The sequence below is a fragment of the Gopherus evgoodei genome, chromosome 8 (assembly GCF_007399415.2).
Source record: "Gopherus evgoodei ecotype Sinaloan lineage chromosome 8, rGopEvg1_v1.p, whole genome shotgun sequence".
Classification (NCBI taxonomy): domain Eukaryota; kingdom Metazoa; phylum Chordata; order Testudines; family Testudinidae; genus Gopherus; species Gopherus evgoodei.
Genome location: NC_044329.1, coordinates 106,959,891 through 106,985,868, shown reverse-complemented (window position 1 = coordinate 106,985,868; position 25,978 = coordinate 106,959,891). Strand labels below are relative to the sequence as shown.

The 25,978-nt window shown below is 47.6% G+C and overlaps 1 protein-coding gene across 1 annotated transcript; it reads right to left on the bottom strand.

The window, feature by feature from the left end:
* Nucleotides 1-1,367: 1,367 nt before the first annotated feature.
* PDZK1IP1 (PDZK1 interacting protein 1) lies at nucleotides 1,368-24,707 on the bottom strand. Its single transcript, XM_030571451.1, has 4 exons — nucleotides 24,430-24,707; nucleotides 12,725-12,833; nucleotides 4,601-4,702; nucleotides 1,368-2,518 (listed from the first exon to the last, which is right to left on the bottom strand). Exons 1-4 carry the CDS (start codon nucleotides 24,494-24,496, stop codon nucleotides 2,446-2,448), a joined length of 351 nt encoding a protein of 116 aa, XP_030427311.1. The 5' UTR covers nucleotides 24,497-24,707; the 3' UTR covers nucleotides 1,368-2,445.
* Nucleotides 24,708-25,978: the final 1,271 nt, after the last annotated feature.

Genomic DNA, 25,978 nt, shown 5'->3' with positions numbered 1-25,978 from the left:
ATCTAAGTATTATCGCTCAATAAACACGCAGCTCCCTTCCCCACCTCAGAACCTTCTCTCCGCCAGGTTTCCAACCAAACAGGCCCTGACATCTCTTGAGGTTTAAAAAGTTTTGTTACCTTATTTTATTATTCTCTTTCCCACCTCTCTGCACGAGCAATTTCTGGCCAGTTCTAGAGTGCAGAGAGCTGCGACAATCAGAACAAAAATAACAGTGAGGTCCATTGTCCTTAGATGCTGGAAAACCCCCTGGAACTGATACATGTGAATATAATACTTCAATATTTTCCCTGTGGAGGGGGGTCAGGCTTATGGCACCTGCTAGGTGCTGTCCACACTCATAGCAAGATGCAGTCCCTGCCCCACAGACCTTACAGTCTGAACAGACAGCACAGACAAACAGTGGGAGAAAGAATTGAGTGTTATCCCTATTTTATAGATGGGGAACGAAGGCCCAGATCCCCAAAGGTGTTTCAGCTCCTAACTTCTGTTGAACTCAATGGACATCAGCAGCCTAAATATCTTGGCCAGAGAAACTAAGGCCCAGATCCTCAAAAGGTATGTTGAGGCGTTGCAAGCCTGAGAGGGGACATGACAAACAGTTTTCAAGTCCATAAAAGGTTGTCACAAGGAGGGAGAAAAAAATGTCCTCCTTAATCTTTGAGGATAGGACAAGACGCAATGGGCTTAAATTGCAGCAAGGGCAGTTTAGGTTGGACATTAGGAAAAACTTCCTAACTGTCAGAGGAGTTAAGCACTGGAATAAATTGCCTAGAGAAGTTGTGGAATCTCCATCACTGGAGATTTTTAAGAGCAGGTTGGGCAAACACCTGTCAGGGATGGTCTAGGTAATATTTAGTCCTGTCATGAGTGCAGGGGACTGGACTAGATGACCTCTCGAGGTCCCATCCAGTCCTATGGTTTTTTGATCTAGGTGCCTAACTCCCCCTGGAAGACCTTTGAGGACCTGGGCCTAATGACTTGACCGAGGTCACACAAGGATTCTGGGGCAGAGCCAGGAATTGCACCTCAATTTCCTGCGTCTCAATCCAGCGCCTTAGCCACAAAACCCATCCTCCTCTCTCTCTTCCATCAATGCTCTGCCTTAGATAGATCCCAATCCTATATTCCTCGCTCACTCCAAACTCCCGCTGAGGCTGGGCTGGCCCTGTGAGAGAACTAGGATGGAAGATCTGATTCTAGCCTTCTTGTGACAATCCCAGGCTGGCCCTGCCTTCTGCATGTTGCTGGGAATGGCAATGTCATCATTTTTCACACCGCAGGAGGTTCTTTCCTGTTCACAAAATTCTTTTGGGTATCTATGAAGACGCTTTGTGCCTTGTAACTCATTGGGTGCCACCAGGACGTTAAAGAATAATTCTCTTTATTGCTATCAGGAAAATAGGTTCACAGGAGGAGATTTCGGATCGGGCAAATTCAACCAATTGGCTTCTTTGTTCATAGAGAGACATAAAAAGGAAAAGGTGATACCTCACCCCCAAAAGGATGCCCAGCTTTGGCGATTAATAAATAACTAGCTCTTGAGGGAATGTGTATAGAATATTTGAGCTTATTCGGCTATAAAGAAAGGCTGTTAGACTGCGCAGTGATTAACAGATATGCTATTACACCAGGCATATGTACCAACTCCATGGGTGCTCCAAAATTGGTGGGTGTTCCACACCCCCTGACAGCTCCCCGCCCCAGCTCACCTCTGCCTCCGCTCCTGAGCGGCCACCGCATCCTGCTTCTCCCGCCTCCCTCCCAGCGTTTGCGCCGTGAATCAGCTGTTTCCCGTGGCAAGCTGGAGGGGGGGAGGAGGAACACAGCGCACTTGGGGAAGAGGCAGGGCCAGGGTGGGGATTTGGGGAAGGATCCAATAGGGGCAGGGAGGGGCAGATTTGGGGCAGGGGTAGGGCTGGGGGGCACGAGAACCCACCGGCACAAACAAAAGTTGGCAGTTGTGATGCCAGACCAGGACTAAGAAGAAGAGATGTCACAGGTGACATTATTTTAGACAAAGAGAAGGAAGGGGCTTCTGTTCATGCAGGGCAGCATTGCAACCTTACAGCCTAGCTTGGAGTGGATTCCTGGTTCCTGCTTCCCTCTTGCTTCATTTGGCAGTGGGGGACGGAGAGAAACCTGAACCAGACCTTTATTCCCCCTCTGCATTGTTTCAGGTTCTGAGCCATTGGATAGGATGGCCTCTCCCACTTCCTGCACACCGACAGGGAACAGGGTGTAAGAGGCAGCTCTGACTGTTGTCCTCACTATCCTGCCCAGGTTTGGATGATGCTGGGAGCAATCGTCATCTTCCGGGGCATGGGTGAATTCAGGTGTGACGACTCTCGGCTATTGACTTGACCACAGCACAGGGATTCCAAGTTAGAATTGGAGAAGAGTGAAAAAGGATGGCACGAAATGGGCTATCCTTGAAGGTGGCTCTTACATTGGAGTAGTGATGACTTTCCCCTCATACTCAACAATATTTTCATAGGCGTGCTGGGTTTCTTTGGACCTGAAATGTTACAAGAAAGCCGTCAGTTACTGTTACATTCACAGCATACACACAGAGAAGTAAAAAACATAAATACTCTTGCTGGAAGGTTGAAATGTAACATGACTTCATTGCTTAGAATGCCAAATGATAACACACAAGAACCCAAAACCAGAGAGAGAGAGAAAACAGACAGGGACAACTCACACCATCTTACTTGAGTCTGGATGGCTGCAGACTGACTGCTGCTAGGCTCAGAATACACACTTCCCTATACAGCCCCCTAACACACAAGAAACCCCGCTGAAATTTAAAGTGACAGCCTACAATTTTAACTGAGTTTTCAGTACACCACATTTACCACGACTGTAAAGGAAGGATTTATGGTTAGGCTTTTAAGTCAATATTCCTTAGTTTGAATGGAGCTAGAGGAATGACCCATGCTGTGTTGCAGTGAATTGGCTTGTGTATATGTGAACCATTGTCTTCTACTGGATAGAGTCAAGACTGCTCGACCGTGTGTAAATTTTGCTTTCATAGAAATAGTGAAATAAGTCCATGCTGCAATTTTTCCAGCAGCAGGAGCTGGTGGCTGCTCATGGAGGATTAGCAGGCCCCTGCCAGACAGGAGTGGGGAGGTGGCAGCAGGTCCTATCACAGGAAGGGGGCAAAAGGAGTGGCCTGGTGGGCAGTGACTCATTCATAGCCAGGAATTCTGGCCACTGCTGCTCATTCCTGTCTGGCCACCAGGGCGAGAGAAGCGACACTGATTAGGAGCATTGGTCTAGCCCCGCAGAAGCACCCGTAGGACCAGGGAGACACTGCAGCACCAGGCATTGTTAGCACCAACCCCCTCTCCCCATCAGCCAGACCGGAAGCAGCAGTGGCAGCCTGTGATCCTGTCTGACGGCGAGACGCTGCCCTCTCCCCAGCCTGCCCCTAACCCCACTGTCTGGGACAGGACTGACAGCTTCCGCCTCCAATTGTTGGAAAAATCACAGCAGTTTGGGGAAGGGAGACTTGGCAGCCGTGCAGACCCCAAGAAATTCAAACATTTGCCTGGGACACTACCGTGCATTAAAAATAAAAAAAAATCCCTGATTTTTTTTCAGGGTTGTAACTAATGCTCAAGTAGCAGCTTCTGGATGGTGGAACCCAGAATCAGGGCTCTCATACTCACCAGGGCACACGCACAGTGAAAATGCCTCAGCTCAGCCTGCACTAATGTTACACTGCCACTGCTATCAACGATGCCTTTTCAATGGTGGGAATTGCCAAAATGAATGTACTAAAGGCCCCCGACCTTGCAAAGACGTATGCCCCTGCTTGATTTTATGCAGGGGCATAAGTACTGCAAGATCAGGCCTTATCTTTGCTAATGTCAGCCAGCCCTAGAAAGCCTACACTGGCCAGAAACAAAAGTGAACCTGATCAGTTTCCTTCTCCAAGTGGGCTGAAGAACCTGGCAGCATTAAGGGTGAACAAATCAGTTTGATTTTAAAAATCCTCCTTTTGTTTTCATAAACTGCTATTAAAGGACAAAGAGGAGACTCGTTCTGACCCTTTCATGTTTGTCACCTGGCAATCTCCCTTGTTTTATGAGGGCAGTTTTGGGCCCCTCCACACATCTAGAGAGGACAATGACCAGAGGAAAAATTGTTCCAGTGCAAACGTAGAGTAGATCCAAGACTGACAAGGGTGGAGGGGGAAAGTGGGGACAATTGTACTGTGGTCTGAGCTCAGGGCTCCCCAAATTGTTTGTAACTGGGCTGTAATAGGGGTAGGGCCCCAGCAAACATGATGTACCAGGGCCCTAAATTTTATCTCAGCCGGCCTGTGCAGAGTCACCATAAGCAGCTCTGCACTGTCCCCTCCCCACAACACTCGGCCTAGGAGATGTCCTGGGGGCAGATGGCAGAACTATGCCCAGGTTTGGGCATGAGAGGAGCTGCTTTAATTTGCACTGGAGATTATTTTGGTCACCACAGCCCCCATGCTGAATGGCCTAACGGTGACGTCAAACCATTTCTGCCCCCGTCCTGGCCTAGCACAGAATGGGATCCTCTTCAGAGGAACTCGAAAGCTCCTGAATGCCTGGCTCACCTGAAATCAGCCGCTGTGATTGAATACCTCCCCTCAGTCCCGTTGGATACGACAGCCTCTTCTTTCTTGTCTCCTATGGTGACCACCGACTCCATATTTTCCCTAACAAAAGAAGCACATTTGAAAGAATTTAGATAGAATCATGGAAGGACCATTGGCTGCATTGTATTTGTGCCTCTTTGGCTGACACACAAGTGAGTGACAGAGTTTCAGCTCAGACGACTTCACACTCTGTAAAGCACAGGTATCATTTCAACAATAACCTGAAGCTTTCATATTGCTGAGCAAGCCGTTGAGAGAGAGGAAAGGTGGGTGCCGCAATATCTGTGATTGGAACACGCTTTTGAGCTTCACAGAGCTCTTCCTCAGGTCTGGAGAAGGTAACCAGAGCATCCAAGCTAAACACTAGGTGGGACCGACTGTTAAGCACAAGATCACAAGTTGTTGGAGAACTCTCACAGTGGACAGTCATAATGTGCGCCTTCTGGCCTTAACAATCTGTGCGTGAACTCTATTCATAAGGTGATCAGTGAAGTTCTTTGTCCCAGCCAAGTTGTTTTTTGATTTTCATAGTATTGCCAACTCTCATGATTTTGTCATGAGTCGCATGATAATTACTGGCTTCCTTAAAGCCCCAGCTCCTGGAGTCAAGTGGAGATGCAATGTCTTCAGCCTTTGTTCTTAAAGAAAAAGTACGTTTCTGGCCCTCGTGGCTATGGAAAAAGCTTACAACTCTGACCCCAGTGCACCCTAAAGGTCACAGTGTGGGGCACGGGTCACTTGCTGGAGAATTCTCTGCACCTTGAAGTCTTTAAACCATGATTTGAGGATTTCAGTAGCTCAAACGTTGGTTAGGGGTTTATTACAGGAGTAGCTGGGTGAGATTCTGTGGCCTGCATTGTGCAGGAGGTCAGACTAGATGATCATAATGGTCCCTTCTGACCTTAAAGTCTATGAGTCTAAAAAGCAGAAGACAAATAGAAAGAACACCAAATCTATTATTTTTACATCACCTCCTGATTAAGCCAATCTCATGATTTTTGAGGAGCCTGACTCCTGATTTTTGAACATTTGGGGTTGGCAATACTGTTTTCAACTAATGAATCCTTTCGTGGGCCCCTAACAAGCAAACGAGTGAACCTCAAAAGGACCTGAAAGGCAGTTTGCTTAATATACACACACCAGACTATGGCTGCTTGCCCAAGCTTCTAATAATCATCATCAGTTGTAGAGGGCCTTTCACCAACAGATCTCAAAGCACTTTATAAAGGAGGTCAGGATCCTTCTCTCCATCATAGACAAGGGGACAACTGTGACAGAGAAAGAGGCAATGCAAGGAGAAGAACCCATATCTCCTGAGTGCTTTGCTAGGGCACTAGCCACTAGACCACACTGCCTCCGTGCCACAATCAGACAACATGGGTCAGGGGACAGTGTTCCAGACCGGGAGTCAGAAACAGCTGGTGTGAACCGATAGGCCCCTGAAATCAGTGGAGCTCCGATCAGATACACCAGCTGAGACGCCACCCCTAGGCTCTATTCCCAACCCTGAAAGCACTTCATGAACAGTAACTTCTCAGCACCCCTGGATCCCCATCCTTCTTTTCCAGAGAGGGAAACTGAAGCAGTGAGCATCATTAAGGCCCAGATTCTCAAAGGTATTTCAGCATCTAACTCACTGACCTTGGCCTGTGTAATTTGCCCCAAAGCACAGAGAGAGTCTGTTATACAGCCAGGAACCAGCCAGCTAAACCAGGGTGAAGATTTCAGGATGAGGGGTTTTCTCACAAGTTGTTTAGTACTTTGTGTTTCTCATCAGGCTGGGACAACCACACCAGGATAGCCTCTCTCATGACATTTCACTTCTTCCTCTGCCAGCTGCAACCCAGAATTGCAAAGAAGCCGGAGAATAAAGTGGTTTGATGTGGAAGTGATGATCCCAGATGGCTGCTGGGGATCTCGACAGAAGTAAGTAGAGAATTCTTTCTCCAGGCTTCAGAACTACTCCACAGCAGCTACTCTAGGCAGGGGCGTGGAACAGGGGAGGTGAGGGGACCATGACCCTCCCACTTTTACTGGCCATAAGGGCAAGCGATGGGAGGAAGAGGACGGAGAAGAATGAGCAAGGGTGGGATCTGGGGGAAGGGGTGGTGCATGGGGTGGGGCTACAATTTGGACACCAGTGGTCCCCCACTCTTAGGAAGCTTCTGCCGCCCCGACTAGTTACCCTGCATGACCCACAAATCCTTCCTAGGACTAGATGGTTCTTCACCAGCCCCTTGCCTCATGCCCCAGTCCCACTGCCAATCACTCAGGCTGTATCCAGCTCAGTTCCTTGTATCTGACACATTCAGATCTCCATTGCAGATCAGAGGACTGACCACTGGCTGCTCATCGATCCTCCAGGAAGTGCTGCAGCAGCTGCGACCAGAAAGCCTTATGGGACAAGTGATCTTACCCTTGAGGGCACCAGGCTACTTGCTGCAGAGGTGGAGATGGGACAGTTGGAAGAGGGAGAAGAGGGGGCTCAGGAGGTAGTTTCATGGCCTATCTTTACAAAGGGGAACAAGGAGGACCTGGGAAATTAAAGACCAATCAGCCTCACTTCCATACCTGGTTTATAAGCACTTGGAGGATAATAGGGTTATAAGGAATAGTCAACACGGATTTGTCAAGAACAAATCATGCCAAACCAACTTAATTTCCTTCTCAGACAGGGTTACTGATCTAATGGATGGGGGGAAGCAGTAGATGTGATATACCTCGATTTTAGCATGGCTTTTGACACAGTTCGGCAAGACATTCTCTTAAGCAAACTAGGGAAATGCGATCTAGATGAAATTACTAGAAGGTGGGTGCACAACTGGTTGAAAGACCATACTCAGAGAGCAGTTATCAGTGGTTTGCTGTCACATTGGGAGGGCAGATCTAGTGGGCCTGCAGAGATCCAGTACTAATCAATATTTTCATTATTGACGTGGATAATGGAGTGGAGAGAATGCTTCTAAAATGTGCAGATGACGCCAAGCTGGGAGGGGTTGGACGAAAGCTCATGTTCCAATACGTCCGTTAGTCTATAAGGTGCCACAGGATTCTTTGCTGCTTTTCCAAGTTTAAAATTCAAAATGACTTTGACAAATTGGAAAATCAGTCTGAATTCAACAAGTTGAAATTCAGTAAAGACAAGTGCAAAGGACTTCACCCAGGAAGGAAAAATCAAGTGCCCAACTACAAAATGGGGAATAACTGGCTAGGTGGCAGGGCTGCTGAAAAGGATCTGGGGGTTACAGTGGGTCACAAATTCAATGTGATCCAACAATGGGATACAGCTGCAAAAAAGGTGAATATGATTCTGGGGAGTGTTAACAGGAGTGTCAGACATAAGACACAGGAGGTCATTGTCCCGCTCTGCTCAGCACTGGTGAGGCCCCAGCTGGAGTATTGTGTCCAATGCTGGGCACCACGCTTTAGAAAAGATGTGCACAAACTGGATAGAGTCCAGAGGAGAGCAACAGAAATGATGGAGGGTTTAGATAACCTGACCTATGCGGAAAGGTTAAAAAAACTGGGCCTGTTTAGTCTTCAGAAAAGATTTTGGGGAATAGGGGAACCTGATAACAATCTTGCAATATGTTACGGGCTGTTATAAAAAAGAAGGTGATCAATTGTTCTCCATGTCCACTGAAGGCAGGGCAAGAAGTAATGGGCTTAATCAGCAGCAAAGGAGATTTAGGTTAGATCTTGGTAAAAACTCTCTAACTCTAAGGGTAATTAAGCTTGGGAACAGGCTTCCAAGGGAGATTGTAGAGTCCCCATCATTGGAAGTTTTTAAAAGGATACTGGCCAAACACCTGTCACAGATGGTCTGGGCTTACTCGGTCTTGCCAGAGCGCAGGGGGCTGGACTTGCTAACTTCTCGAGGTCCCTTCCAGCCCTAACGTCTATGACACCATGGCTGATAGACCAGCAATTGACCCAGCAACCTCCAGAGCTAATAAGCATGTGCTCCTACAGCTCGACCTTACTAGGGTGGTAACAGACTCGTTGCCTCTGCAGACTGGGTACAGAGGAGGATCTGTAACATACACTTACCAGTAGGTTATACACTTACTGAATTATTCACGTGCTTTGTCTGTTTTCTGCAGCCACAATGTTAATAACTATGGCTCAAAAAGTCCCTACTCAGAGACTTTGCCTGAATATAATCACTAAGGGTTGCAGGATTTTGCCCTGTGGGATTTCTGGTGAGTCAGTCATTCTTTAACTGCTCCTTCTGCCTAGGTAGCAAATCCAATATCTCTGCAGTTGGCCCTCCCTGCTGCACAGTGCCAGGTTTGCAGCATGGGGTGAGACTAATTTGTCAGACCTTTGAATTGTTTTCTACTGCTAACTTGTTTTTCCAGTCAGTTTCTGAGTAGGCTATTGCAAAATACTTTGCAATTTTTTTTATTTTAACAGTCGAAGAGACTCTGCGTCAGCTGGTTTCTTGGAGTCTGTGTCTGAGAAGGCGTGTGTGTGTGTGTGTGTGTGTGTGTGTGTGTGTGTGTGTGTGTGTGTCCCAAGCTGCTAGGGTCTTGGAGTCTGTGTCTGAGAAGGTGCACGTGCGCGTGTGTGTGTGTGTCCATGTCCCAAGCTGATGGCGTCTTGGAGTCTGCACCTGAGAAATGGGGTGTGTGGTGTGTGTCAGTGTCCCAAGCTGATGGTGACAATTGGACGGGCTGTTCTTGGTCAGCCTATCACACAGCTAGACTTGAGCCAAAGACGTTCAGACCTGGAGCCAGATCCAGCCCTGTGTCCTCCCCCAAGGTTCAAGGAGGTTTGGATCAACTGCGCTGGTTCCAGTCCATTATACATGCATGTCTCCGATTCCCTTCAGTACTCGCTGGTGGCTGATGTCTGGGGCTTGCGAAGAAATGTCAAGACAGAAACAGACAGGGATTAAGCTGATAACTGCTGTCACAGTGACAGAACTGGGGCTGGAATGCAGCCAGCTTGCTAAGCCTCAACAGTGTCTTTTCTGATAAGAGGTCAAAGTAAAGTAAAATGGGCTTCTAGCCTTCCCAACCTTCCTCCCAGCCGGATTCTAGCACTAGACAGGACAACGAGGGGCAATGTTTGAGCCAGAGATACCACCACGCTTCTAGAAAGAGGGGGTCAGATGTGACACGAGCAGTGCTGGCTCCACCACCAAACAGCTGTGCAGCTGGGCCACTTTCCTGACTCTTAGGGTATGTCGACACTACCCGCTGGATTGGCAGGCAGTGATCGGTCCAGCGGGGACTGATTTATCACATCTAGTCTAGACGCGATAAATCAGTCTCCGAGCTCTCTCCCGTTGACTCCTGTACTCCAGCGCCGTGAGAGGCGCAGGCAGAGTTGACGGGGGAGCGGCAGCAGTTGACCCACTGCGGTGAAGACACCATGGTAAGTCGATCTAAGTACATCGACTTCAGCTATGTTATTCACATAGCTGAAGTTGCATAACTTCGATTGATCCTCCCCCCCGCCCCAGTGTAGACGAGGGCTTACGAGACACCATTAGTGAGCATTGGATTTGACGTAAAAATCAAAGCATGTATTTTAGCTCAAGGGTAGCCCCTGCTCTGCGTTCAGGAAAGGAGAACATGCCCAGAAGCTAGGAGGGTATGGGACCTCCTCCTCAACTATCCTAAGACCCGTTTAAGCCACCCTGGCAGTGTAAAGGGATGTAAAGTGCCAGAAAGGGCCCCTTGAAAATGCCCCTGCACTAGGGGCTTCCTACTTTGTGTAGGTCTGCCGTACTGCAGGGTAGGGAGTGGATTAGGGATGTGGCCAGGTCACACTGTGCTACAGCTATTTTCCGTCTCTTAGGGCCCACGGGGGCACAGGAAAGCAGAGTTGAAGTTAGAGCAATCCTGAGGCAGCTCTAGCTTACACTGGCACTGGACAGACCCCTGCGAGATCCCAACAGTGGTTTAAAGCCAGAGACCTTAATCCCCTCTTTCATAGACTCAGACTTCAAGGTCACTAGGGACCATCGTGATCATCTAGTCTGACCTCCTGCACATCACAGGCCACAAAAATCACACCACCCACTCCTGTAATAGACCCCTACCCTCCAGCTAAGTTAGTGAACTCCTCAACTCATGATTTAAAGACCACAAGTTACAAAGACTCCACCATGTATTCTAATTCAACCAGCAAGTGACCCAGGCCCCATGCTTCAGAGGATGGCAAAACCTCCCAGGTATCTTTATACTCTGCCCCCAAAACAGAAATGAAGTAACTGAGAACCAGGCCCATATTATCTACTGTATTTATCTCTTCATTCAACTTTTCTCCTTCTTCTTCTCTGCCCCTTTTCTACCCCTCTCTGTTTAGCTTTCACTCACCCTGCTCTCTCTATCTGCTCCCCATTTCACCATAGTTTTTCATTGGAATTTTTCTCTTTACTTCATTTCTCCCTTCCCCCCAGCGTCACAAGCCCAGGATGGTCCTGGCTTGAGTCAAACTTTCAACCCTGGAATCCTTGGTTTGACATGAAGCCAAGCAAGTTAACTCATCTTGAGGGTGGTGACCCCAGCAGCATTGCACAACCTGTCAATCTGTGTTTAACATGTTAAATCTTAATATATTAAACCATCCATCAGAAGTACATATATGGCCTCCATCAACATATTATCTGAGCAACTACCGGTCTTTAATGTCTTCATCCTCACAACACCCCTGGGAGGTAGGGAAGGGCAAGTCTCCCTACTGCAGTGATAGGTTCATGGCCAGCTAGAACCCACGTTAGCCTGCCACGCTCTGTCTGTGTGGACCCTGCTGACCCACATTAGCAGTCCATTAATGTGCTTTGATCTAGTCCTCTTTGAAACTGGACTAGATCAAAGCGCATTAAGGAATTCTTAGTATGCATCAGCAGATCCACATGGATGCGGTTGGCTAGTGCAGGGTAAATTCACACCCTGTTGCAAAGTAAATGTCCAGGGAGACAAGCCCTGAGGCCCAGATCTCAAAGGTAGTTGGGTATTTAACTCTCACTGAAATCAATGGGAGTTAGGTATGTAAATACTTTGAGGATCTGGGCCTAACTAGCTTCCCCAAGGCCACATAGGAAGTCTGTAGCTAAGCAGAGACATCCACCCAGACCTCTCAAGTCTTACTGACCATCCTTCCTCTCTGGCCAGATCCCCAAAGTATGTCAATGATCATAACATCACTGATGTCCAGGGGCCAGATTTTCAGCAGCTATCATTTTTGGTACCACTGTTTTAAGTCAAACAAACATGGCCCTCTGAGACATCTGGTTAGTCAGTCATCCTTTTAACTGCCCTGTATCCCTTGGTGGCACCATGTAAGTGGTGAAACACGCATCATTTCACCTGGCCTTCCCTGATACCAAGTAACGGCTGGGCCAAGGCAGCAGCATCTGTTCTAAATGCCACCCGACTGAAGGGACTGGAGCGATGAACATTTCAATCAGCTCAGGGTCTGGCACTTCAGCTCTTTTCCTTCCCGAGTTTGGAGCTTGTACATTTGCCACTTTAACGTTTCCGGCCTGGTCTACACTAAGGGTGGGGAAATCGATCTAAGATACGCAACTTGAGCTACGAGACTAGCGTAGCTGAAGTCGACGCATCTTAGATCGACTTCCCTCCCATCCTCATGGCGCGGGATCGATGGCCGCAGCTCCCCCGTCGACTCTGCTTCCACCTCTCGCACTGGTGGAGTTCCGGAGTCGACGGCAGAGCATTCGAGGACCAATTTATCACATCTAGACGAGAAGCGATAAATTGATCCCCGATAGATCGATTGCTACCCGCCGATCCGACGGGTAGTGTGGACATACCCACAGTAACAAGGCTTTGGGACTTTAAGGGGCATTTCTGGATTCCGGCCAGGACCGGAAGTGAAAGTGCCACCACAAGGCTATGGAGTTACATGGTACAACCATCGCCTTGTGCAGTGTTGCCCATGGTCCCTGTAAACCGCTCCCATTACGAGGATCAGGAAAGATTCCCTGTTTTTTGTGCAGCGATCACATTGTGCCCCACGCGGCTAAAACTCAAAACGGCCTGCCTTTGGAGCTGCTCTAGTGACAGTGAAGCCCAAGTAAATGGAACGAGGAAAACCCACACTTACTCTTTTTCCTGACACCAATACTTATTGACTGCAAAAGCAATCGCCACCAGGACTAGGAAAACAGCCACTGCAATAAGCCCCTGCATCCATGGCTGGAGATTTCCCCGGGCTGTGGAGAAAGGAGGGAGACATACGTTAGAGATATTTTTAGCTTCACCTGTTCTGTTTAGGTTCTTAAACTGCCTCCATTAATATAGGATCTCAGGGCTCCATTCTGCTGAGCTTTCTGGTCCCTAGCCAGCCACACACTAAACCCATGCTGGAATTGAAGCATCTAAGAAAGCCCACTGAAGTCTGTGTGAGCACAAGTTTAAGTACCTTGCAGGAGTGAGTCAGCAGTTGTGATTGACAGCATGGGGTAGAGCTGGGAAAATGAACCCAGCGCTCTTGGTCCATAAGCTAGGTCTTGACCTCAAAGCCATCCTGCTTTAGTAAGGATACGGGGGGCTGGTTGGTTGGTGGTCTGAGCCTTGCAGATCCCAGCAGGCACAGAAACCGGATTAGCATTAAAAATCCACACACACACCCCCAACAGCCCATCCATCCCCCACCACATCAATACCATCCCATGCCTCATGCAGACTAACAGGGACAAGGCTGTCTTTAGTGTTGCACTGTAGGATGGACATTGGCACTGACCACAGTGTTCCAAAGTAGCAGCCCCTTCCTTTGTCCTCGACAGTTGTACCAGAGGCCTGTCAGCTGAGCCAACCCTTCCCTTTCCCTCATTTCCACTGGAGAGGGACCCAAACCAAAGCCTTGAGTCCAAATGCCCTCCAGGGTAGTTAAAACTCTGGATCTAAATTCTGCATCTCAGACCCATCTCTAATGTTCTGTTTCCCCGTGTACAACTAAAATAAGCCCCATGTATTTGGGGAAAGGACAGTCTTTTCGTTATACATTTGTACAGCACCCAGCACAGAGGTCCCATGCCCAGGTTGGGGCCTTAGACATAATCACAGTACAAATAAATAATAGTAGCAATACAGTCCTCATTCAAAGTGCCATTTGTTTCAGAGAGAGGAAAACAAGAAAACACGAATATAAAGAGTCCCTGAGAAACAGAGAGAGAGAGAGCACAGTGTGACTAACTCTGTAACATTCTGCATCTGATGGGAAAAACAAACTGGCATCTGCCTCACAGCTACTTCCTGCCTTGGTGGTTTAGGATGCAGCGCACGCTAAAAAACAGAACGACGTCTCCTTTCAGTCACGCAGCAGCGTGCACCACATCTTGTTTCCTTCATATTGTGCCATTACTGCAGATTCAAGATACACTGCAGGTCACATTGTCCGTTCTGTTTCTACTTCACATACGTCTGTGCTCTCCCACCCCCACAACCAGAGAACTTGAGCGGCACCCCCACCCAACATGAGAGGAAGGGTGGCCCAGTGAGGAGGTGCTAACCTAAGACTTGTCAGACGTGTGTTTACGCCTTTGTTCTGCTGCTGGCTTCCTATGCAACCTTGGGAAAGTCCGTTACAATTGGGTTTTTTAAGGTGCCTTTAAAAATCAGCCTCTTTTTGTTCTGTGCCTGAGTTCCCCATCTGTAAAATGGGAATAATATCACTGCCCTGCCTCATAGTGGTGCTGGGTGAATAAACACATTGAAGAGTTTGAGGTCCTCAGAAGCTGTCATAATGGGAGCCACCTAAGTCCCTTTGATAGATGGCTTACCTGATGTAGCTGCAATAATCTCCATTTTACAGACGGAGAAAAGAACCATAAAGAGTCTAAGGGACTTGCCCAAGGCCACACAGGAAGTCAGTACCCGAGGTATACAGAGCAGAGTACCCATGTCTCCGGAGTAGCACCTTAACTACTAGACCTCTCTGCTATTAGGATCAGAGCAATCCCACAGAGCAATTAGACAAAAACAAAACTACTCTTGCTGAAAGGCTGCAACATAACATGGCCTTATTTCTCAGAACTCAGAATAACACACAAGAATCCAAAACCAGAGAGAGAAAAAACAGGTACAGCTCACCCTACTTTGCTTAAGAGGGTTTTTTCCAGACTAGCTCTCAGAACATACCTCCTTACAGGGTCCTCTAGCTTGCAAACAGGAAACGGTGTCCCTAGCCTCTGTTTCCAGAAGCTGGGAATGGACAACAGGGCATGGATCTTTTGATGATTCCCTGTTCTGTTCATTCCCTCTGGGACACCTAGCATTGGCCACTGTCCGAAGACAGGGAACTGGGCTAGATGGACCTTTGGTCTGACCCAGTAGGGCTATTTTTATGTTATGAACATGAACAGAACCCCTTTACCCCTTAAGGTGATAACTTGCAACTCCAACACAGTCCTCAATACACTATATCTACGGGGCTTTTTCAGAATCTCTGTGTAGTCGGCAGGATGGTCTCTCTGGCTGTTGTATGCATGTGCAGGGAAGGGAGTGTAGAGAGCACCCTGCGCAGGGACTAGGGATGATCCAAGTCCCTGGATTTGCAGGGACTGTTCTCTCCATGTGCTCCCAAGGATGCACCTCGCCCTGATAGGATGGTGCGGTCTGTGCACCATTCCTATGCATCGGGTGCTCCTTGATGGCCAATTGCTTGCTGAACTGCCCTTGGGGGAAATGTGACTCCACATTGTCCACTAAATAAGGCTGTGACTAAACGTCCCAACCCAGCTCTGTACGTGCACTTTTATCTTCACAAGCCCACGCTGCTCCCCCCAAACCCTCTTTCTGGAAACGAAAGCCTCCACCTGCCCGCTCACGCTGAGGAGTGCCATGTTTTCCTGACTCCATAATCCGTCACTAATTATTATGATGTTGCAAAGTGGATTATGGTGGGTCCATTAGCATAACAAACCTGGGGAAGGAGGTGCCAGCATGTTCGGCGTGACACTCCGCTAGCTGGCGGCTGCTCGTTTGGAGTGTGATCACCTTACAAGTTTTGGGGGAGGGATGGGGCTGGAGGGAGGCCAGTCGGCAGCAGAGGGAACCAGTTGCAAGCTGGGGGCGATGCATTCAGGAGAATGCAGGGAAAACAAACAAACAACTCGATAAGTCCGAACAAAAGCGGATGTGGTTCTAATTCCCCCCACTCATTTGCAAAGCCACACAGAATTTTCCCGCGTTTGCTAAGCTGGAGTGCTACCCACAAGCTGGCTCTGTGGTGAGGAGCAGGGAAAGGGAGCATTAAAGGCTTCCATGTTAATAGCAAGGATGAACTTGGGGTTAAGTCTTGGGACTCAGGAGACCTGGCTTTAGTTCCTAGCTCTGCAACAGACTCCCTGTGTGTCACTCAAGCCCAGATGCTCCAAGTAGTCCGGTACCTAACTCCTAGTGAAATCAATGGGAGTTAGGTAGTCAGAACAGCTTGAGGGCAGGAGATGACGAAGAAGGTAGTGTCTAGATGGGACTCTAGGAGGAATGTAAGAAGGCAGAGGGCAATCCCCCCATGGAGTTTGGCTGGGAAATCTGAAAAGATTAGACCCCTGGGGCCCAGTCATGGTCCCTCTGAAGCCAATGACAAAACTCCCATGTGTCCGTCAGGGCTGAATTAGCACCCTGCAACATCAGTGGAAAGTCTCCCTTGGACTGGAATGAGACTGGATTGTGCTAAATACAAGTCAACAGTGTAACACTGCTGCAAAAAAAGCAAATATCATTCTGGGGTGTATTAGTAGGAGTGTTGTAAGCAAGACACGATAAGTAATTCTTCTACTTTACTCCACGCTGATTAGGCCTCAACTGGAGTATTGTGTCCATTTCTGGGGGCCACATTTCAGGAAAGATGGGGACAAATTGGAGAAAGTCCAGAGAAGAGCAACAAAAATGATTAAAGGACTAGAAAACATGACCTATGAGGGAAGATTGAAAAAAATGGGGTTTGTTTGCTCTGGAGAAGAGAAGACTGAGAGGGGACATGAGAACAGTTTTCAAGTATATGTTAGGTTATTACAAGGAGGAGGGAGCAGAATTGTTCTCTTTAACCTCTGAGGATAGGACAACAAACAATGGGAGGTTTAGGTTGGACATTAGGAAAAACTTCCTAGCTATCAGGGTGATTAAGCCCTGGAATAAATGGCCCAGGGAGATTGTGGAATCTCCATCGTTGGAGATTTTTAAGAGCAGTCTAGACAAACACCTGTCGGCGATGGTCTAGATAATACTTAGTCCTGCCATGAGTGCCGGGGACTGGACTAGACCACCTCTCGAGGTCCCTACCAGTCCAATGAGTCTATGAAGGAAAGCGACTGTTTTTAAGCATTGGAAAGAAAACTAAAAATGGCTTCACTCCCGGGAGGAAAGAGGTTTATGTAAAAGGGAAAGACACAAAGAATGCTGACGGATGGGTCCTGGCCCGGATGAACTTTAACAATGTTTTTCTAGAACTGGGCTGGCTGGTAAAATGTTTACCTTAGATTAGCAGCACAGCCTACGTTTCAACAATGGTCCCTAAAGGGCTCTCTCAGACAATGGCCTCTCTGTTTCTTTTCTAGTCCAGTTCAATAACCAGCACCTAGGTAGGGACGCTGTAAAGTGAGGTTAGCATTCGCATTAACAACTCCTGGTGACATGTATTTGGGCGAGGAGACTGGGAACATCCCTTGAGGGGCTTGGAGGGAGGGAGGGGACTCTCAGGCTAATCAAGATCCCAGATGATCAGGACTTTGTCTTTCAACAGGAAATTGAAAGGGAAGCTGGTTAGAACAACAGTAAAATCCTACCCTACTTAGCATATAGGCAATGGACCAAATTCAGGAGTGAGGTGCCTGGTGGAGGCAGCAAGTTACACATCAGGTGTAAATGGGTATTTACTGGCATCCAATAAGTGCAAATAATGAGTGTAACTGATGCCAAATAGATCAAACTGTGGGGGGTGCCACACAACTACCAACATACAACTACCCTTGGCACTCAGCCAAGGGCCCCAGCTGCAAAGCGTCCAATCCTACACTGAATGGTGTTTGGGTCCAGGGGGTTGGTTAGATCATAGGCAGCAGGTTATATACATTTGCGGTGCTCGGGCACCAGCAATATTCAGGGTCGGGTGCCCTGCTCCAGCAATATTTGGAGCTGGGTCTCTCCCCCGGCCCTGCCTGGATTGGGCCCTGGCGGGCCTCCCCCCCTGCCGCATCCCTGCCTGGAGCAGGTCCCAGCCCCCGCCTTCCACCCCTCCCCCTGAGTGTCCTCCACTCCCCGCTGCGTCCCTGCCTGACAGAAAGCAGCGCAGCGCCTCTCCCCTGCCTGCTCATGCTGCCGGAGTAGAACAACTCCCTGCAGAACTGCTGTCTGCTGCCCCAGGGTCCTGTGTCTGCCATCCCCTACTGGCAGGGCAGGCTGCCCTTACCCTGCCCTTCGGCCCTAGCTCTGAGCCTCTCCAATGCCCCAAACCCCTCATCCCAAGCCAGAACCCTCATCCCCTTGCACCCTAATCCTCTGTCCCAGCCCTGAGTCCCCCTACATCATGAACTCCTCATCTTCAGCCCCACAGCCCTTACCCCACACCTCAACCCTCTGCCCTCAGCCCCCTCCTGCATCATGAACCCCTCATCCCCAGCCCCACAGCCCTCACCCCTGCACTTCCTCCTATCCCCAAACTCCCTCCCAGAGCCTGCACCCCTCACCCTTTCCTACACCCCCACTCCCAGCCCAGAGCCTGCACCCAAACTCCATCCCAAAGCCTGCACCCCTCACCCCCCCTGCACACCCACCCCCTGTCGCAGCCCAGAGCCTGCACCCAGCACCCAAACTCCATCCCAAAGCCTGTACCCCTCCTGCACCCTAATCCCCAGCCCAGGACCTGCACCCCAGACCTCCCCCCGCCCAAGCCTGCTCCCAGAGCCTTAGGCAGGTAGGGGTGGAGTTTGGGGGTGTGTGGAGTTTGGGGGGTGGGTTCTGGGCACCACCAAAATTTCTACAAACTTGCCACCCTTGGGTTAGATGTCTCTTAACTATTTATATGCCCCAATTACCATTATATCTGGGCACTTCACCGTCTTCAGGGTCCTTCTCCTCACAGTGCTGTTATCATCAGTGTGCGGAGGGAAAGTGAGGCATGGAGAGACTAAGCGACAAAGGGATTCTGTGGTAGGGCAGGAAATTGAACCCACATCTCCCAAATCCCTAACCAGCCTCCCTCCCCGGCTCAGGGCCTGGCTCTTTTTGTGGCTTTACTCCTTGCTCGTGTAGCTGCTCCCCAAAATGGCCTTGTATGCAGGACCCAGCTCAGTGTTTTCTTAATCTGGTTTCATTTTGTCCCCTTTCTTTACCGGCTCTGATCACTTAAGAGGGCTGCTGCTCAGATGAACTTCTCTGCCTGGTGGTGCGTATGTGGAAGTCAAGGATCATCCTTCCCAGGCCTGCTGCCTGTCCCCACCCTGCTCGTTCTCCTGCACCCCCTAAGCCTTTCCTGTGAGCCCAATACCCCTCCCAAACCAAAAGTCTCCTTCACACACCCCTAATGTCCCACCAAAGTCATCCCTCTGGCCTCAGACCCTGCTACAGCTGTCTTGTCTTTTCAACTTTGAAAACCTAGTGGAAATGCTTCCGAGGGATTCAGCTCGGCAATTGACTTTGCCGGAAGCCCAGCCAGTGGGCCAATTTTTCTTGCCAACAGATCAGTTTTCTCGTCTGCGCATCTCATTTATTCTAAAGGCTGTGATAGCCACAGCCCTTCCGAGAAATGAGGCAGCGTAGCACGTGCTTCCAGATCAAGATGGGATTCGCTCCAGCGTCGCTGGAGGGAACATGCCAACACGAGCATGCGATAAGGGTGAGAATGCAAAGCCATAGACAGTAGAAATCCAGAGACAAACAAGTACGTATCACTATTGAGCATTCAGTTGCTGCTATTTCCTACAGCATCTGATGCACGTTATTAGGGGATATGGCTGGGACAGCTTCTAAATTTGCACCGTGAGCTCCTCACAGGGTTTGAACCCAGCGCCTTCAACTCAGACCACTACTACCTTGAGTACCACTGTTAGATCTGTCCCTTTATCCTCTGTACAGCCCCCTCAGTGTGAGGAAACACACTGTAGGAGTGGCCTACGAAAGCTTATGCCCCAAAAAATGTGTTAGTCTCCAAGGTGCCACAAGTACTCCTGTTCTTTTTAACTCTAGGAGCACACTCTGTGTGTACCCAGAATTTGGGAGCATGCAAAATCGCCCAGGGTTGCTTATTGAAGCCCTGTGATTACACATCTCATCACCTGATCAGCACCCACAGCTGTAATGTGCACATGCAAAAGCAGGGATTTGCCTGGGCAAAACTGCAGGCACAACTGTAAAGGCTGGGTTCAGAAATGTGGCTCCTTGAGTCTGCATTTGAACTTGACCCCCTGGGAGCTATGTATTGCTTTGCTGATCCTCTTGATAGAAGAAAAAAAAATGCACATCTCAAGCATAAGTAAGCCCTGTCCAACAGCCCTTCCCATTGCTTGAAAGGGCTTTCCATAAGAACAGGCGTAAGATCAGTTCAAAACTCCAGCCCTGAAACTCTCCCCCAGACTGTGGGAAAGTTTAGATTCAGATTGAAATCTGGATCCGCCTTTCACAGCTCCGCCTGCAAATGGAGCAAATGAGCCTGTGTGTCAGCTGCTGTGATTCATGGTTTTGTCATCTACTTATGTGTTCAGGTGTGAAATCCCCTCCTTAGCAGGAGGGACACAGTGTCATTAGTGATCCTGCACATGCACAAATAGGTTTCCCAGGTTACAAGATCTCCTGAGTGCATTAATCGCCCCTTGCTCCTTAAGGCATTTAATACCGCACATGATTTGCATGTGGGTGTGTGGCAGGGCTGGGAGAAGCAGGAAAGGACACCGCATGCCTCTGGAGTTGAAACACCTACGTCCCTGCGGATTTGCTGTAAAACAGGGAGGTGAATGGTTCCGCAGTTCCCACGGTGGTGCTGGGGAGCTCTTACAAAGAACGAGCTGTAAACAAAACACGGAGATGGAACTACACGTCTATACTCCAGCTCAGGATCTGGCCCAGTAAGTGTGAGCAAAGTCATCACGGTCTAGATCCTCAGCTGGTGTAAATATATGTAGCTCCTTGGAGTCCAGTAGGACTCTGACAATTTACTCCAGCCAAGCATCTGGCCCATATAATGACAAAACTGTCTCTTTATTAACAGCTGTAAACATGCCTTGCATACGCCCGTATATATAAAGCAGAGTCATCTACTATTGGCTATAAACTAGATTTAGTATTGTCAACTCTCTTGATTGTACCGTGAGTCTTGACATATTTGGCATTTTGTTTAAGCCCCAGCTCCTGGAATCCTGTGATTATAGGAGACTCTCAGTTCTTTTTTTAAAAAATAATAAGTTTTTAGACCTCATGTTTATAGAGAAAATTATGAAGCGAGTGCAATCCTAAATACTCAGTAAATAGAAGGCAAATATAAAGACCCCAAAATGTATAATTCTTTTAAAAATCTCATGATTTTTTGTAGCCAAGCTCATGATTATGGGAGGATCTGATTTGGGATTTTTGAATGCCCAGGACTGGCAGTACTGTAAACTTAACAATCAAACAGAACAATCCCAGCAGTACAAGAGGCAAAAGCGTCCAGCCCTAAGTTAACACAAGGCTGTAAGTGGAGGACAGGCTGTTCTGTATGCTAAAAGATCGATGGCCAAAATCACTTCTAAGAAACATAAACGCTTGCCTAACTTTCAACAGGAGACTGGTCCCGCTGATGCAACGGGATTACTCATGTGTTCAAAGATTTGCTGAAGCAGGATCCAGGAACACAGGAGCAGCCTCATTGATTTTCACAGAGGCGTGGAAATAGAGTAGGATTTGGCCCTATTGCTGGCATTTCCCTATAGGTCGTAAACAAGAGGCTTAATTCCTTGCTGTCAGTCCCACCCATGGGGTTGGGCAGGTCTAGCTGTGAGCAGAGTTTAGTCCTAGGAATGTGTCATCATCCCAAATAATCCTGAAGCCTAGACTGCTTCATTTCCTTCTCTGGTTCCTCCTCAGCTTTCATCTCTGTTGGATTCTTTTTATTGCTGTGTTGGTTTTTTCCAGGTCGGTGGGTGAGCATTACTGGTGTTAGATGTGAATCAGGGAAGTGATGTTCACATCCAGATCCAGATGAGGCTTGGGCCAGTGTTAGCGAATTTGGGTTCAGATTCAGCCGTGCTGAAATTTGGCAAGTTGTTTTCATGACATTTCAGCCCCAAAGACTGAAATTTCATCAGTTCATCTCTTCCCAAGAGATTTCCATTATCTTGGGCCTGGATCTTGCTCCCAGAGGTGTTTTCACAAGATTTCAGCAGCATCCAAACCTGACCAGGAAAATGGGCCCTCTATGGTTTTGAATCCAGGCGCTGGGGGGGTTATCTGAACAGAACATTCATAAGCGCTTGGATTCAGGGCTCCAGTCTGGACCCATCTCCAAGTGTTTTGTTTTTTAAAAAGGCAAACCAAATGAAACAGAAATAGCAAAGAACACATCCTCTAACTCATATGTGAGCCCTTGAACATAGCCCAAAATACATCGACTCCTGCAGGTCCCAAAGAGCATAAACTGACAGGTATAGGAGTCATCACATATGGATCGGAGAGACACAAGTCAGCAGAATTGCATGTAAACTCAACTCACCACAAAAACAGGGTGAGCCTGACCAGCATTGATTGGAATGAGATGTGCCCCTTACCCTCTCCAAATTCACACACTACTCTCCTCTCCCCACAAGTGAGCCATGTCCCCTTTCTGTGTCACTTCAGGAGGTTTTCCATATTTCTGCTTTGACTTCTGTAATGGGCACCTTTAGTTCCCTACATGCCCCTTTGCATCAAAGGAGATGGCGCAAAGGTCAGCACAGGGCCATGAAGGTACCAGCAGCACATGGACAAGGCAGGGACTGGAGAGCAAGTGGCAACAAGAGGGAAGGGGTGATTGGTGGTTTGTCTGGCAGAGTGTCTTAGCTCTGTCCCCCTGGGTACACAGGTGTGGCAAGAAGGGTCTGAACTGGAACTGAATAAAGAGCAATTACATATGGGCAGCAGGCCCAAGTTTCCTGAAGTTTCAAAACACCCTGGTTACCCTGGCACAACTCCACACGGACCCGGATTTTCTTTTGTGTCCTTCCAATTTTTAATTGTTCTCATTATTAGCCCTCTGATGCCGATTCTCTTGTCAGCCTTTTGATTACAGGCCCAAATGATCTAAGCTGGATGCAACCATTGTGCCTATAAAAATGTGCATACACACATTTGCACCTGCAAATTGGGGAGGGGAGGGGGGCTGTCAGTGCAAATAGCCCTTGCACAAGCTGTTACCTGCTTTGCACATATCACTGCCCATATGGGCACATTCCCCAGAATCCATCCAATGTGTAAGGGTGCATCTTTCTGGGGTGCTTTGAAAAGGTGGCTGTTTGTGAGATTTGGCCATAGCTCAAAAGTCATATAAGTCCCTAAATCCAGAAGAACGTCATTAGAAGGGCCGATCCTGCTTCCCTTTAAGTCAATGGCAACACGCTCTTTGAGTTAGCAGTGCAGGATTGCACCCTAATTCAGTCGAATAACTGGGAGGTCCATGGCAGTTAAATTCTGAGAATAAGCAAGTAAGCAAACAAATACATTAGAAACAATAAAGGATGGAGCAACACAAAGTGTGCTCTGTGTGTGTGGGTGTGTGCGCGCAGGGCAGGGGTTCAAGAACATTGAAAAGATAAAAGATCAACTTTAATTCTTCATTAGAACACTTTGCTATTAAATGTCCTGTCGTACTTAATAAAAACAAATGATGTCACAGTAGCTGGAGGCCTCTCTGCCATTTTCTGAAAAGGGGAAACCATCTATTTGGGGGAGATATTTTTGGCAAGTATGATCAAAATTGAAGATTTACAACAACATGAAAATTAGGGAGATCTCACTGCATGAGCAATGGTTCTCAACCAGGGGGACACACACCTCTGGTGGGGTCTGCAGAGCTCTTCCCGGGGCTCATCTGGATATTTGCCTAGGTTTACAACAGGCTACATAAAAAGCACTAGCGAAGTCAATACAAACTAAAATCTCATACAGACCATGACCTGTTCATACCGCTCTCTATACTATACATTGAAATGTAAGTACAATATTTATATTCCAGTGGATTTATTTTATAATTATATGGTAAAAATGAGAAAGTCAGCAATTTTTCAGTCATAGTGTGTTTATGTTTGATTTTGTAAGCAAGCAGTTTTTAAGTGAGGTGAAACTTGGGGGTACGCAAGACAAATCAGACTCTGGAAAGGTTGCGAGCCACTGGCCTAGAGTAATTAGAAAGATAAAAACCTAGCGCTATATCTTCACTGCAAAAAAAGCGTGTCTTTACATCCAATGAGCTCTCTCTATGTAAAATCCTAGTGGAGATAGGGCACAGACAGTTTACCTCAATGGAGCTAAACCCCAGATTGGAGTGTATAATATTGCGCTCAGAGAGCTACCACAAGGTAAAAAAAAAAAAACTACCTGTGTCTTTCTTGTCTCCACTAGATTTCACAGCAAGACAGCGAACACGTCTTTTTTTTTTTTTTTGCAGTGAAGACAAAGCTTCAGATGAAATGCTGTTTGCAAACTCTCAGCAGTTCATTTGTGATGCACCTGGGTAAAAAGAAAGTGCTCGTCGTTGCTGCTTAGGCAAAGAGCAACCCTTTCACGGATCAGCTATTTCACTCAGAACCAGAAACTTTCAAGACTCCCCCAGTTCAACCCCAAAAAGTAGCAAATCACACTTACCTTGCTGGCAATTCACTGGCTCCAGAGCCATTAAAAGGCACAGGGCAGCAACCTGGAGAGCCTGCATGACCTGGAGAGTAGTTGTTTTTGTTGCTCAGTGCAGAGGGCTCTTTGCTTTGTGAGAGAAACAAGGAGCCCTGCTCCTTCGCTTTTCAGATTGCTGAATGTGTCTTCTGAAGACCCAGAGCAGACTTAAGCACGGCTGCCTCCCATGGAAATGAGCTTGGTAAATTATCAGTGACATTAATAAGTGGCTATTTAAACTGAGGAGGTACAGATGCAATTTACATACCTGCTTCCTCTTTGGGCCAGGTGAATAAGTAACGTCTAAGATTGTTTGGGAGTTTGCCGACGTGGTTTGAATAATTGGCAGTTACTGCAGAGCCTGAAGGAATTTCAGAGGTGACAATGAACCATGGCTGTTTATTTACTTACAGTGGGGATTTGTGGGAACTAAGATCAACACATTCTTTCTTGAAAGCAGCACCCTGGCGTAGCATAGTTGCATGATACCAGATAATGCAACAGCACCAAAATCAGAGAATCAAATCAAATGAAAGCCCCAAAAATACAGCATTTGTAAAACTAAGCCTTCAAACTCTCACTGGTAGAAATAGTTGCATGGAAAATAATATACTCTACTGACTAGCGGGATATGCCATTGCCCTATGGAGGATGGAATCAGCAGGTCATAGACCCTATACGGCTAAAGGTGACTCTTTTTTAGCTCAAGTGGTAGGCGCTGGTGGTAATGTAGGATCTGAGTTCTATCTCAATTCCAAGTATCATGGTGTGCAACATAGTGATAACCATGAAGTCACTGGAAGCCTTAGACCTGCAGAAATATACCTACACAGACTGAAGTTGCAATGAACTCTACTAAAAAAAAAAAATTCTCCTATGGTGCCTGTGATCCAGACATCTCAGCACTGATCTGCTGCCTAAATTGAAAGCTCTTTGGGGCAGGGACTATCTTGCAGGCACAGTAGCACATTCTGGGTGCTGTTGGAAGACAAACAATATGTAATGATAAGGTGAAACTGACTATAAACAAAACTGAAATTGACCTGTCTGGTGTCATTGTCTTGGCTGAGAAAAAGGAAAATAATAAACGCAAAGTAAACAAGCAGCATAAAGTAAATGAGATTCTTTCATTTTCAGTTATCTAAGATGTTATTAATAACATAGGAAAAGAAATTTGTGATTTAAAAATAGCTGTCTATGAGCCAGATGCATTATTGACAACCCTAATCATGCAAAACTCATGTCACCCCCTCCCCCCAATCATGAGATTGTCCTAAAACTTGTAAGATTCTAAAAACAATAAATTTGTGGGTTTTTTACTTGAGCTTTGACATTTTCAACGTTTATGCCCCCATAAGGGCTAGAAACTTTTTTTTTTTAAGTAAAAGTTGACATTTTCCTAGAACCATCTGACTCCAGGAACCGGGGCTTTAAGGAAAACATCAACTATCATGAGGCTCATGATAAAATCACGAGATGTGGCAACACAGCAGATGGTGTCCCCTCAAAACCAAGCCTTCAGAAT

Coding starts and splice junctions, on each gene's coding strand:
- PDZK1IP1 (XM_030571451.1), bottom strand. CDS start 24,496: ATGCAGGCTCTCCAGGTTGCTGCCCTGTGCCTTTTAATGGCTCTGGAG. Junction 4,703..12,724: donor TATTGGTGTCAGGAAAAAGA/GTAAGTGTGGGT, acceptor TTCTTTTGTTAG/GGAAAATATGGAGTCGGTGG. Junction 2,519..4,600: donor ATCACAGCGGCTGATTTCAG/GTGAGCCAGGCA, acceptor GTAACATTTCAG/GTCCAAAGAAACCCAGCACG.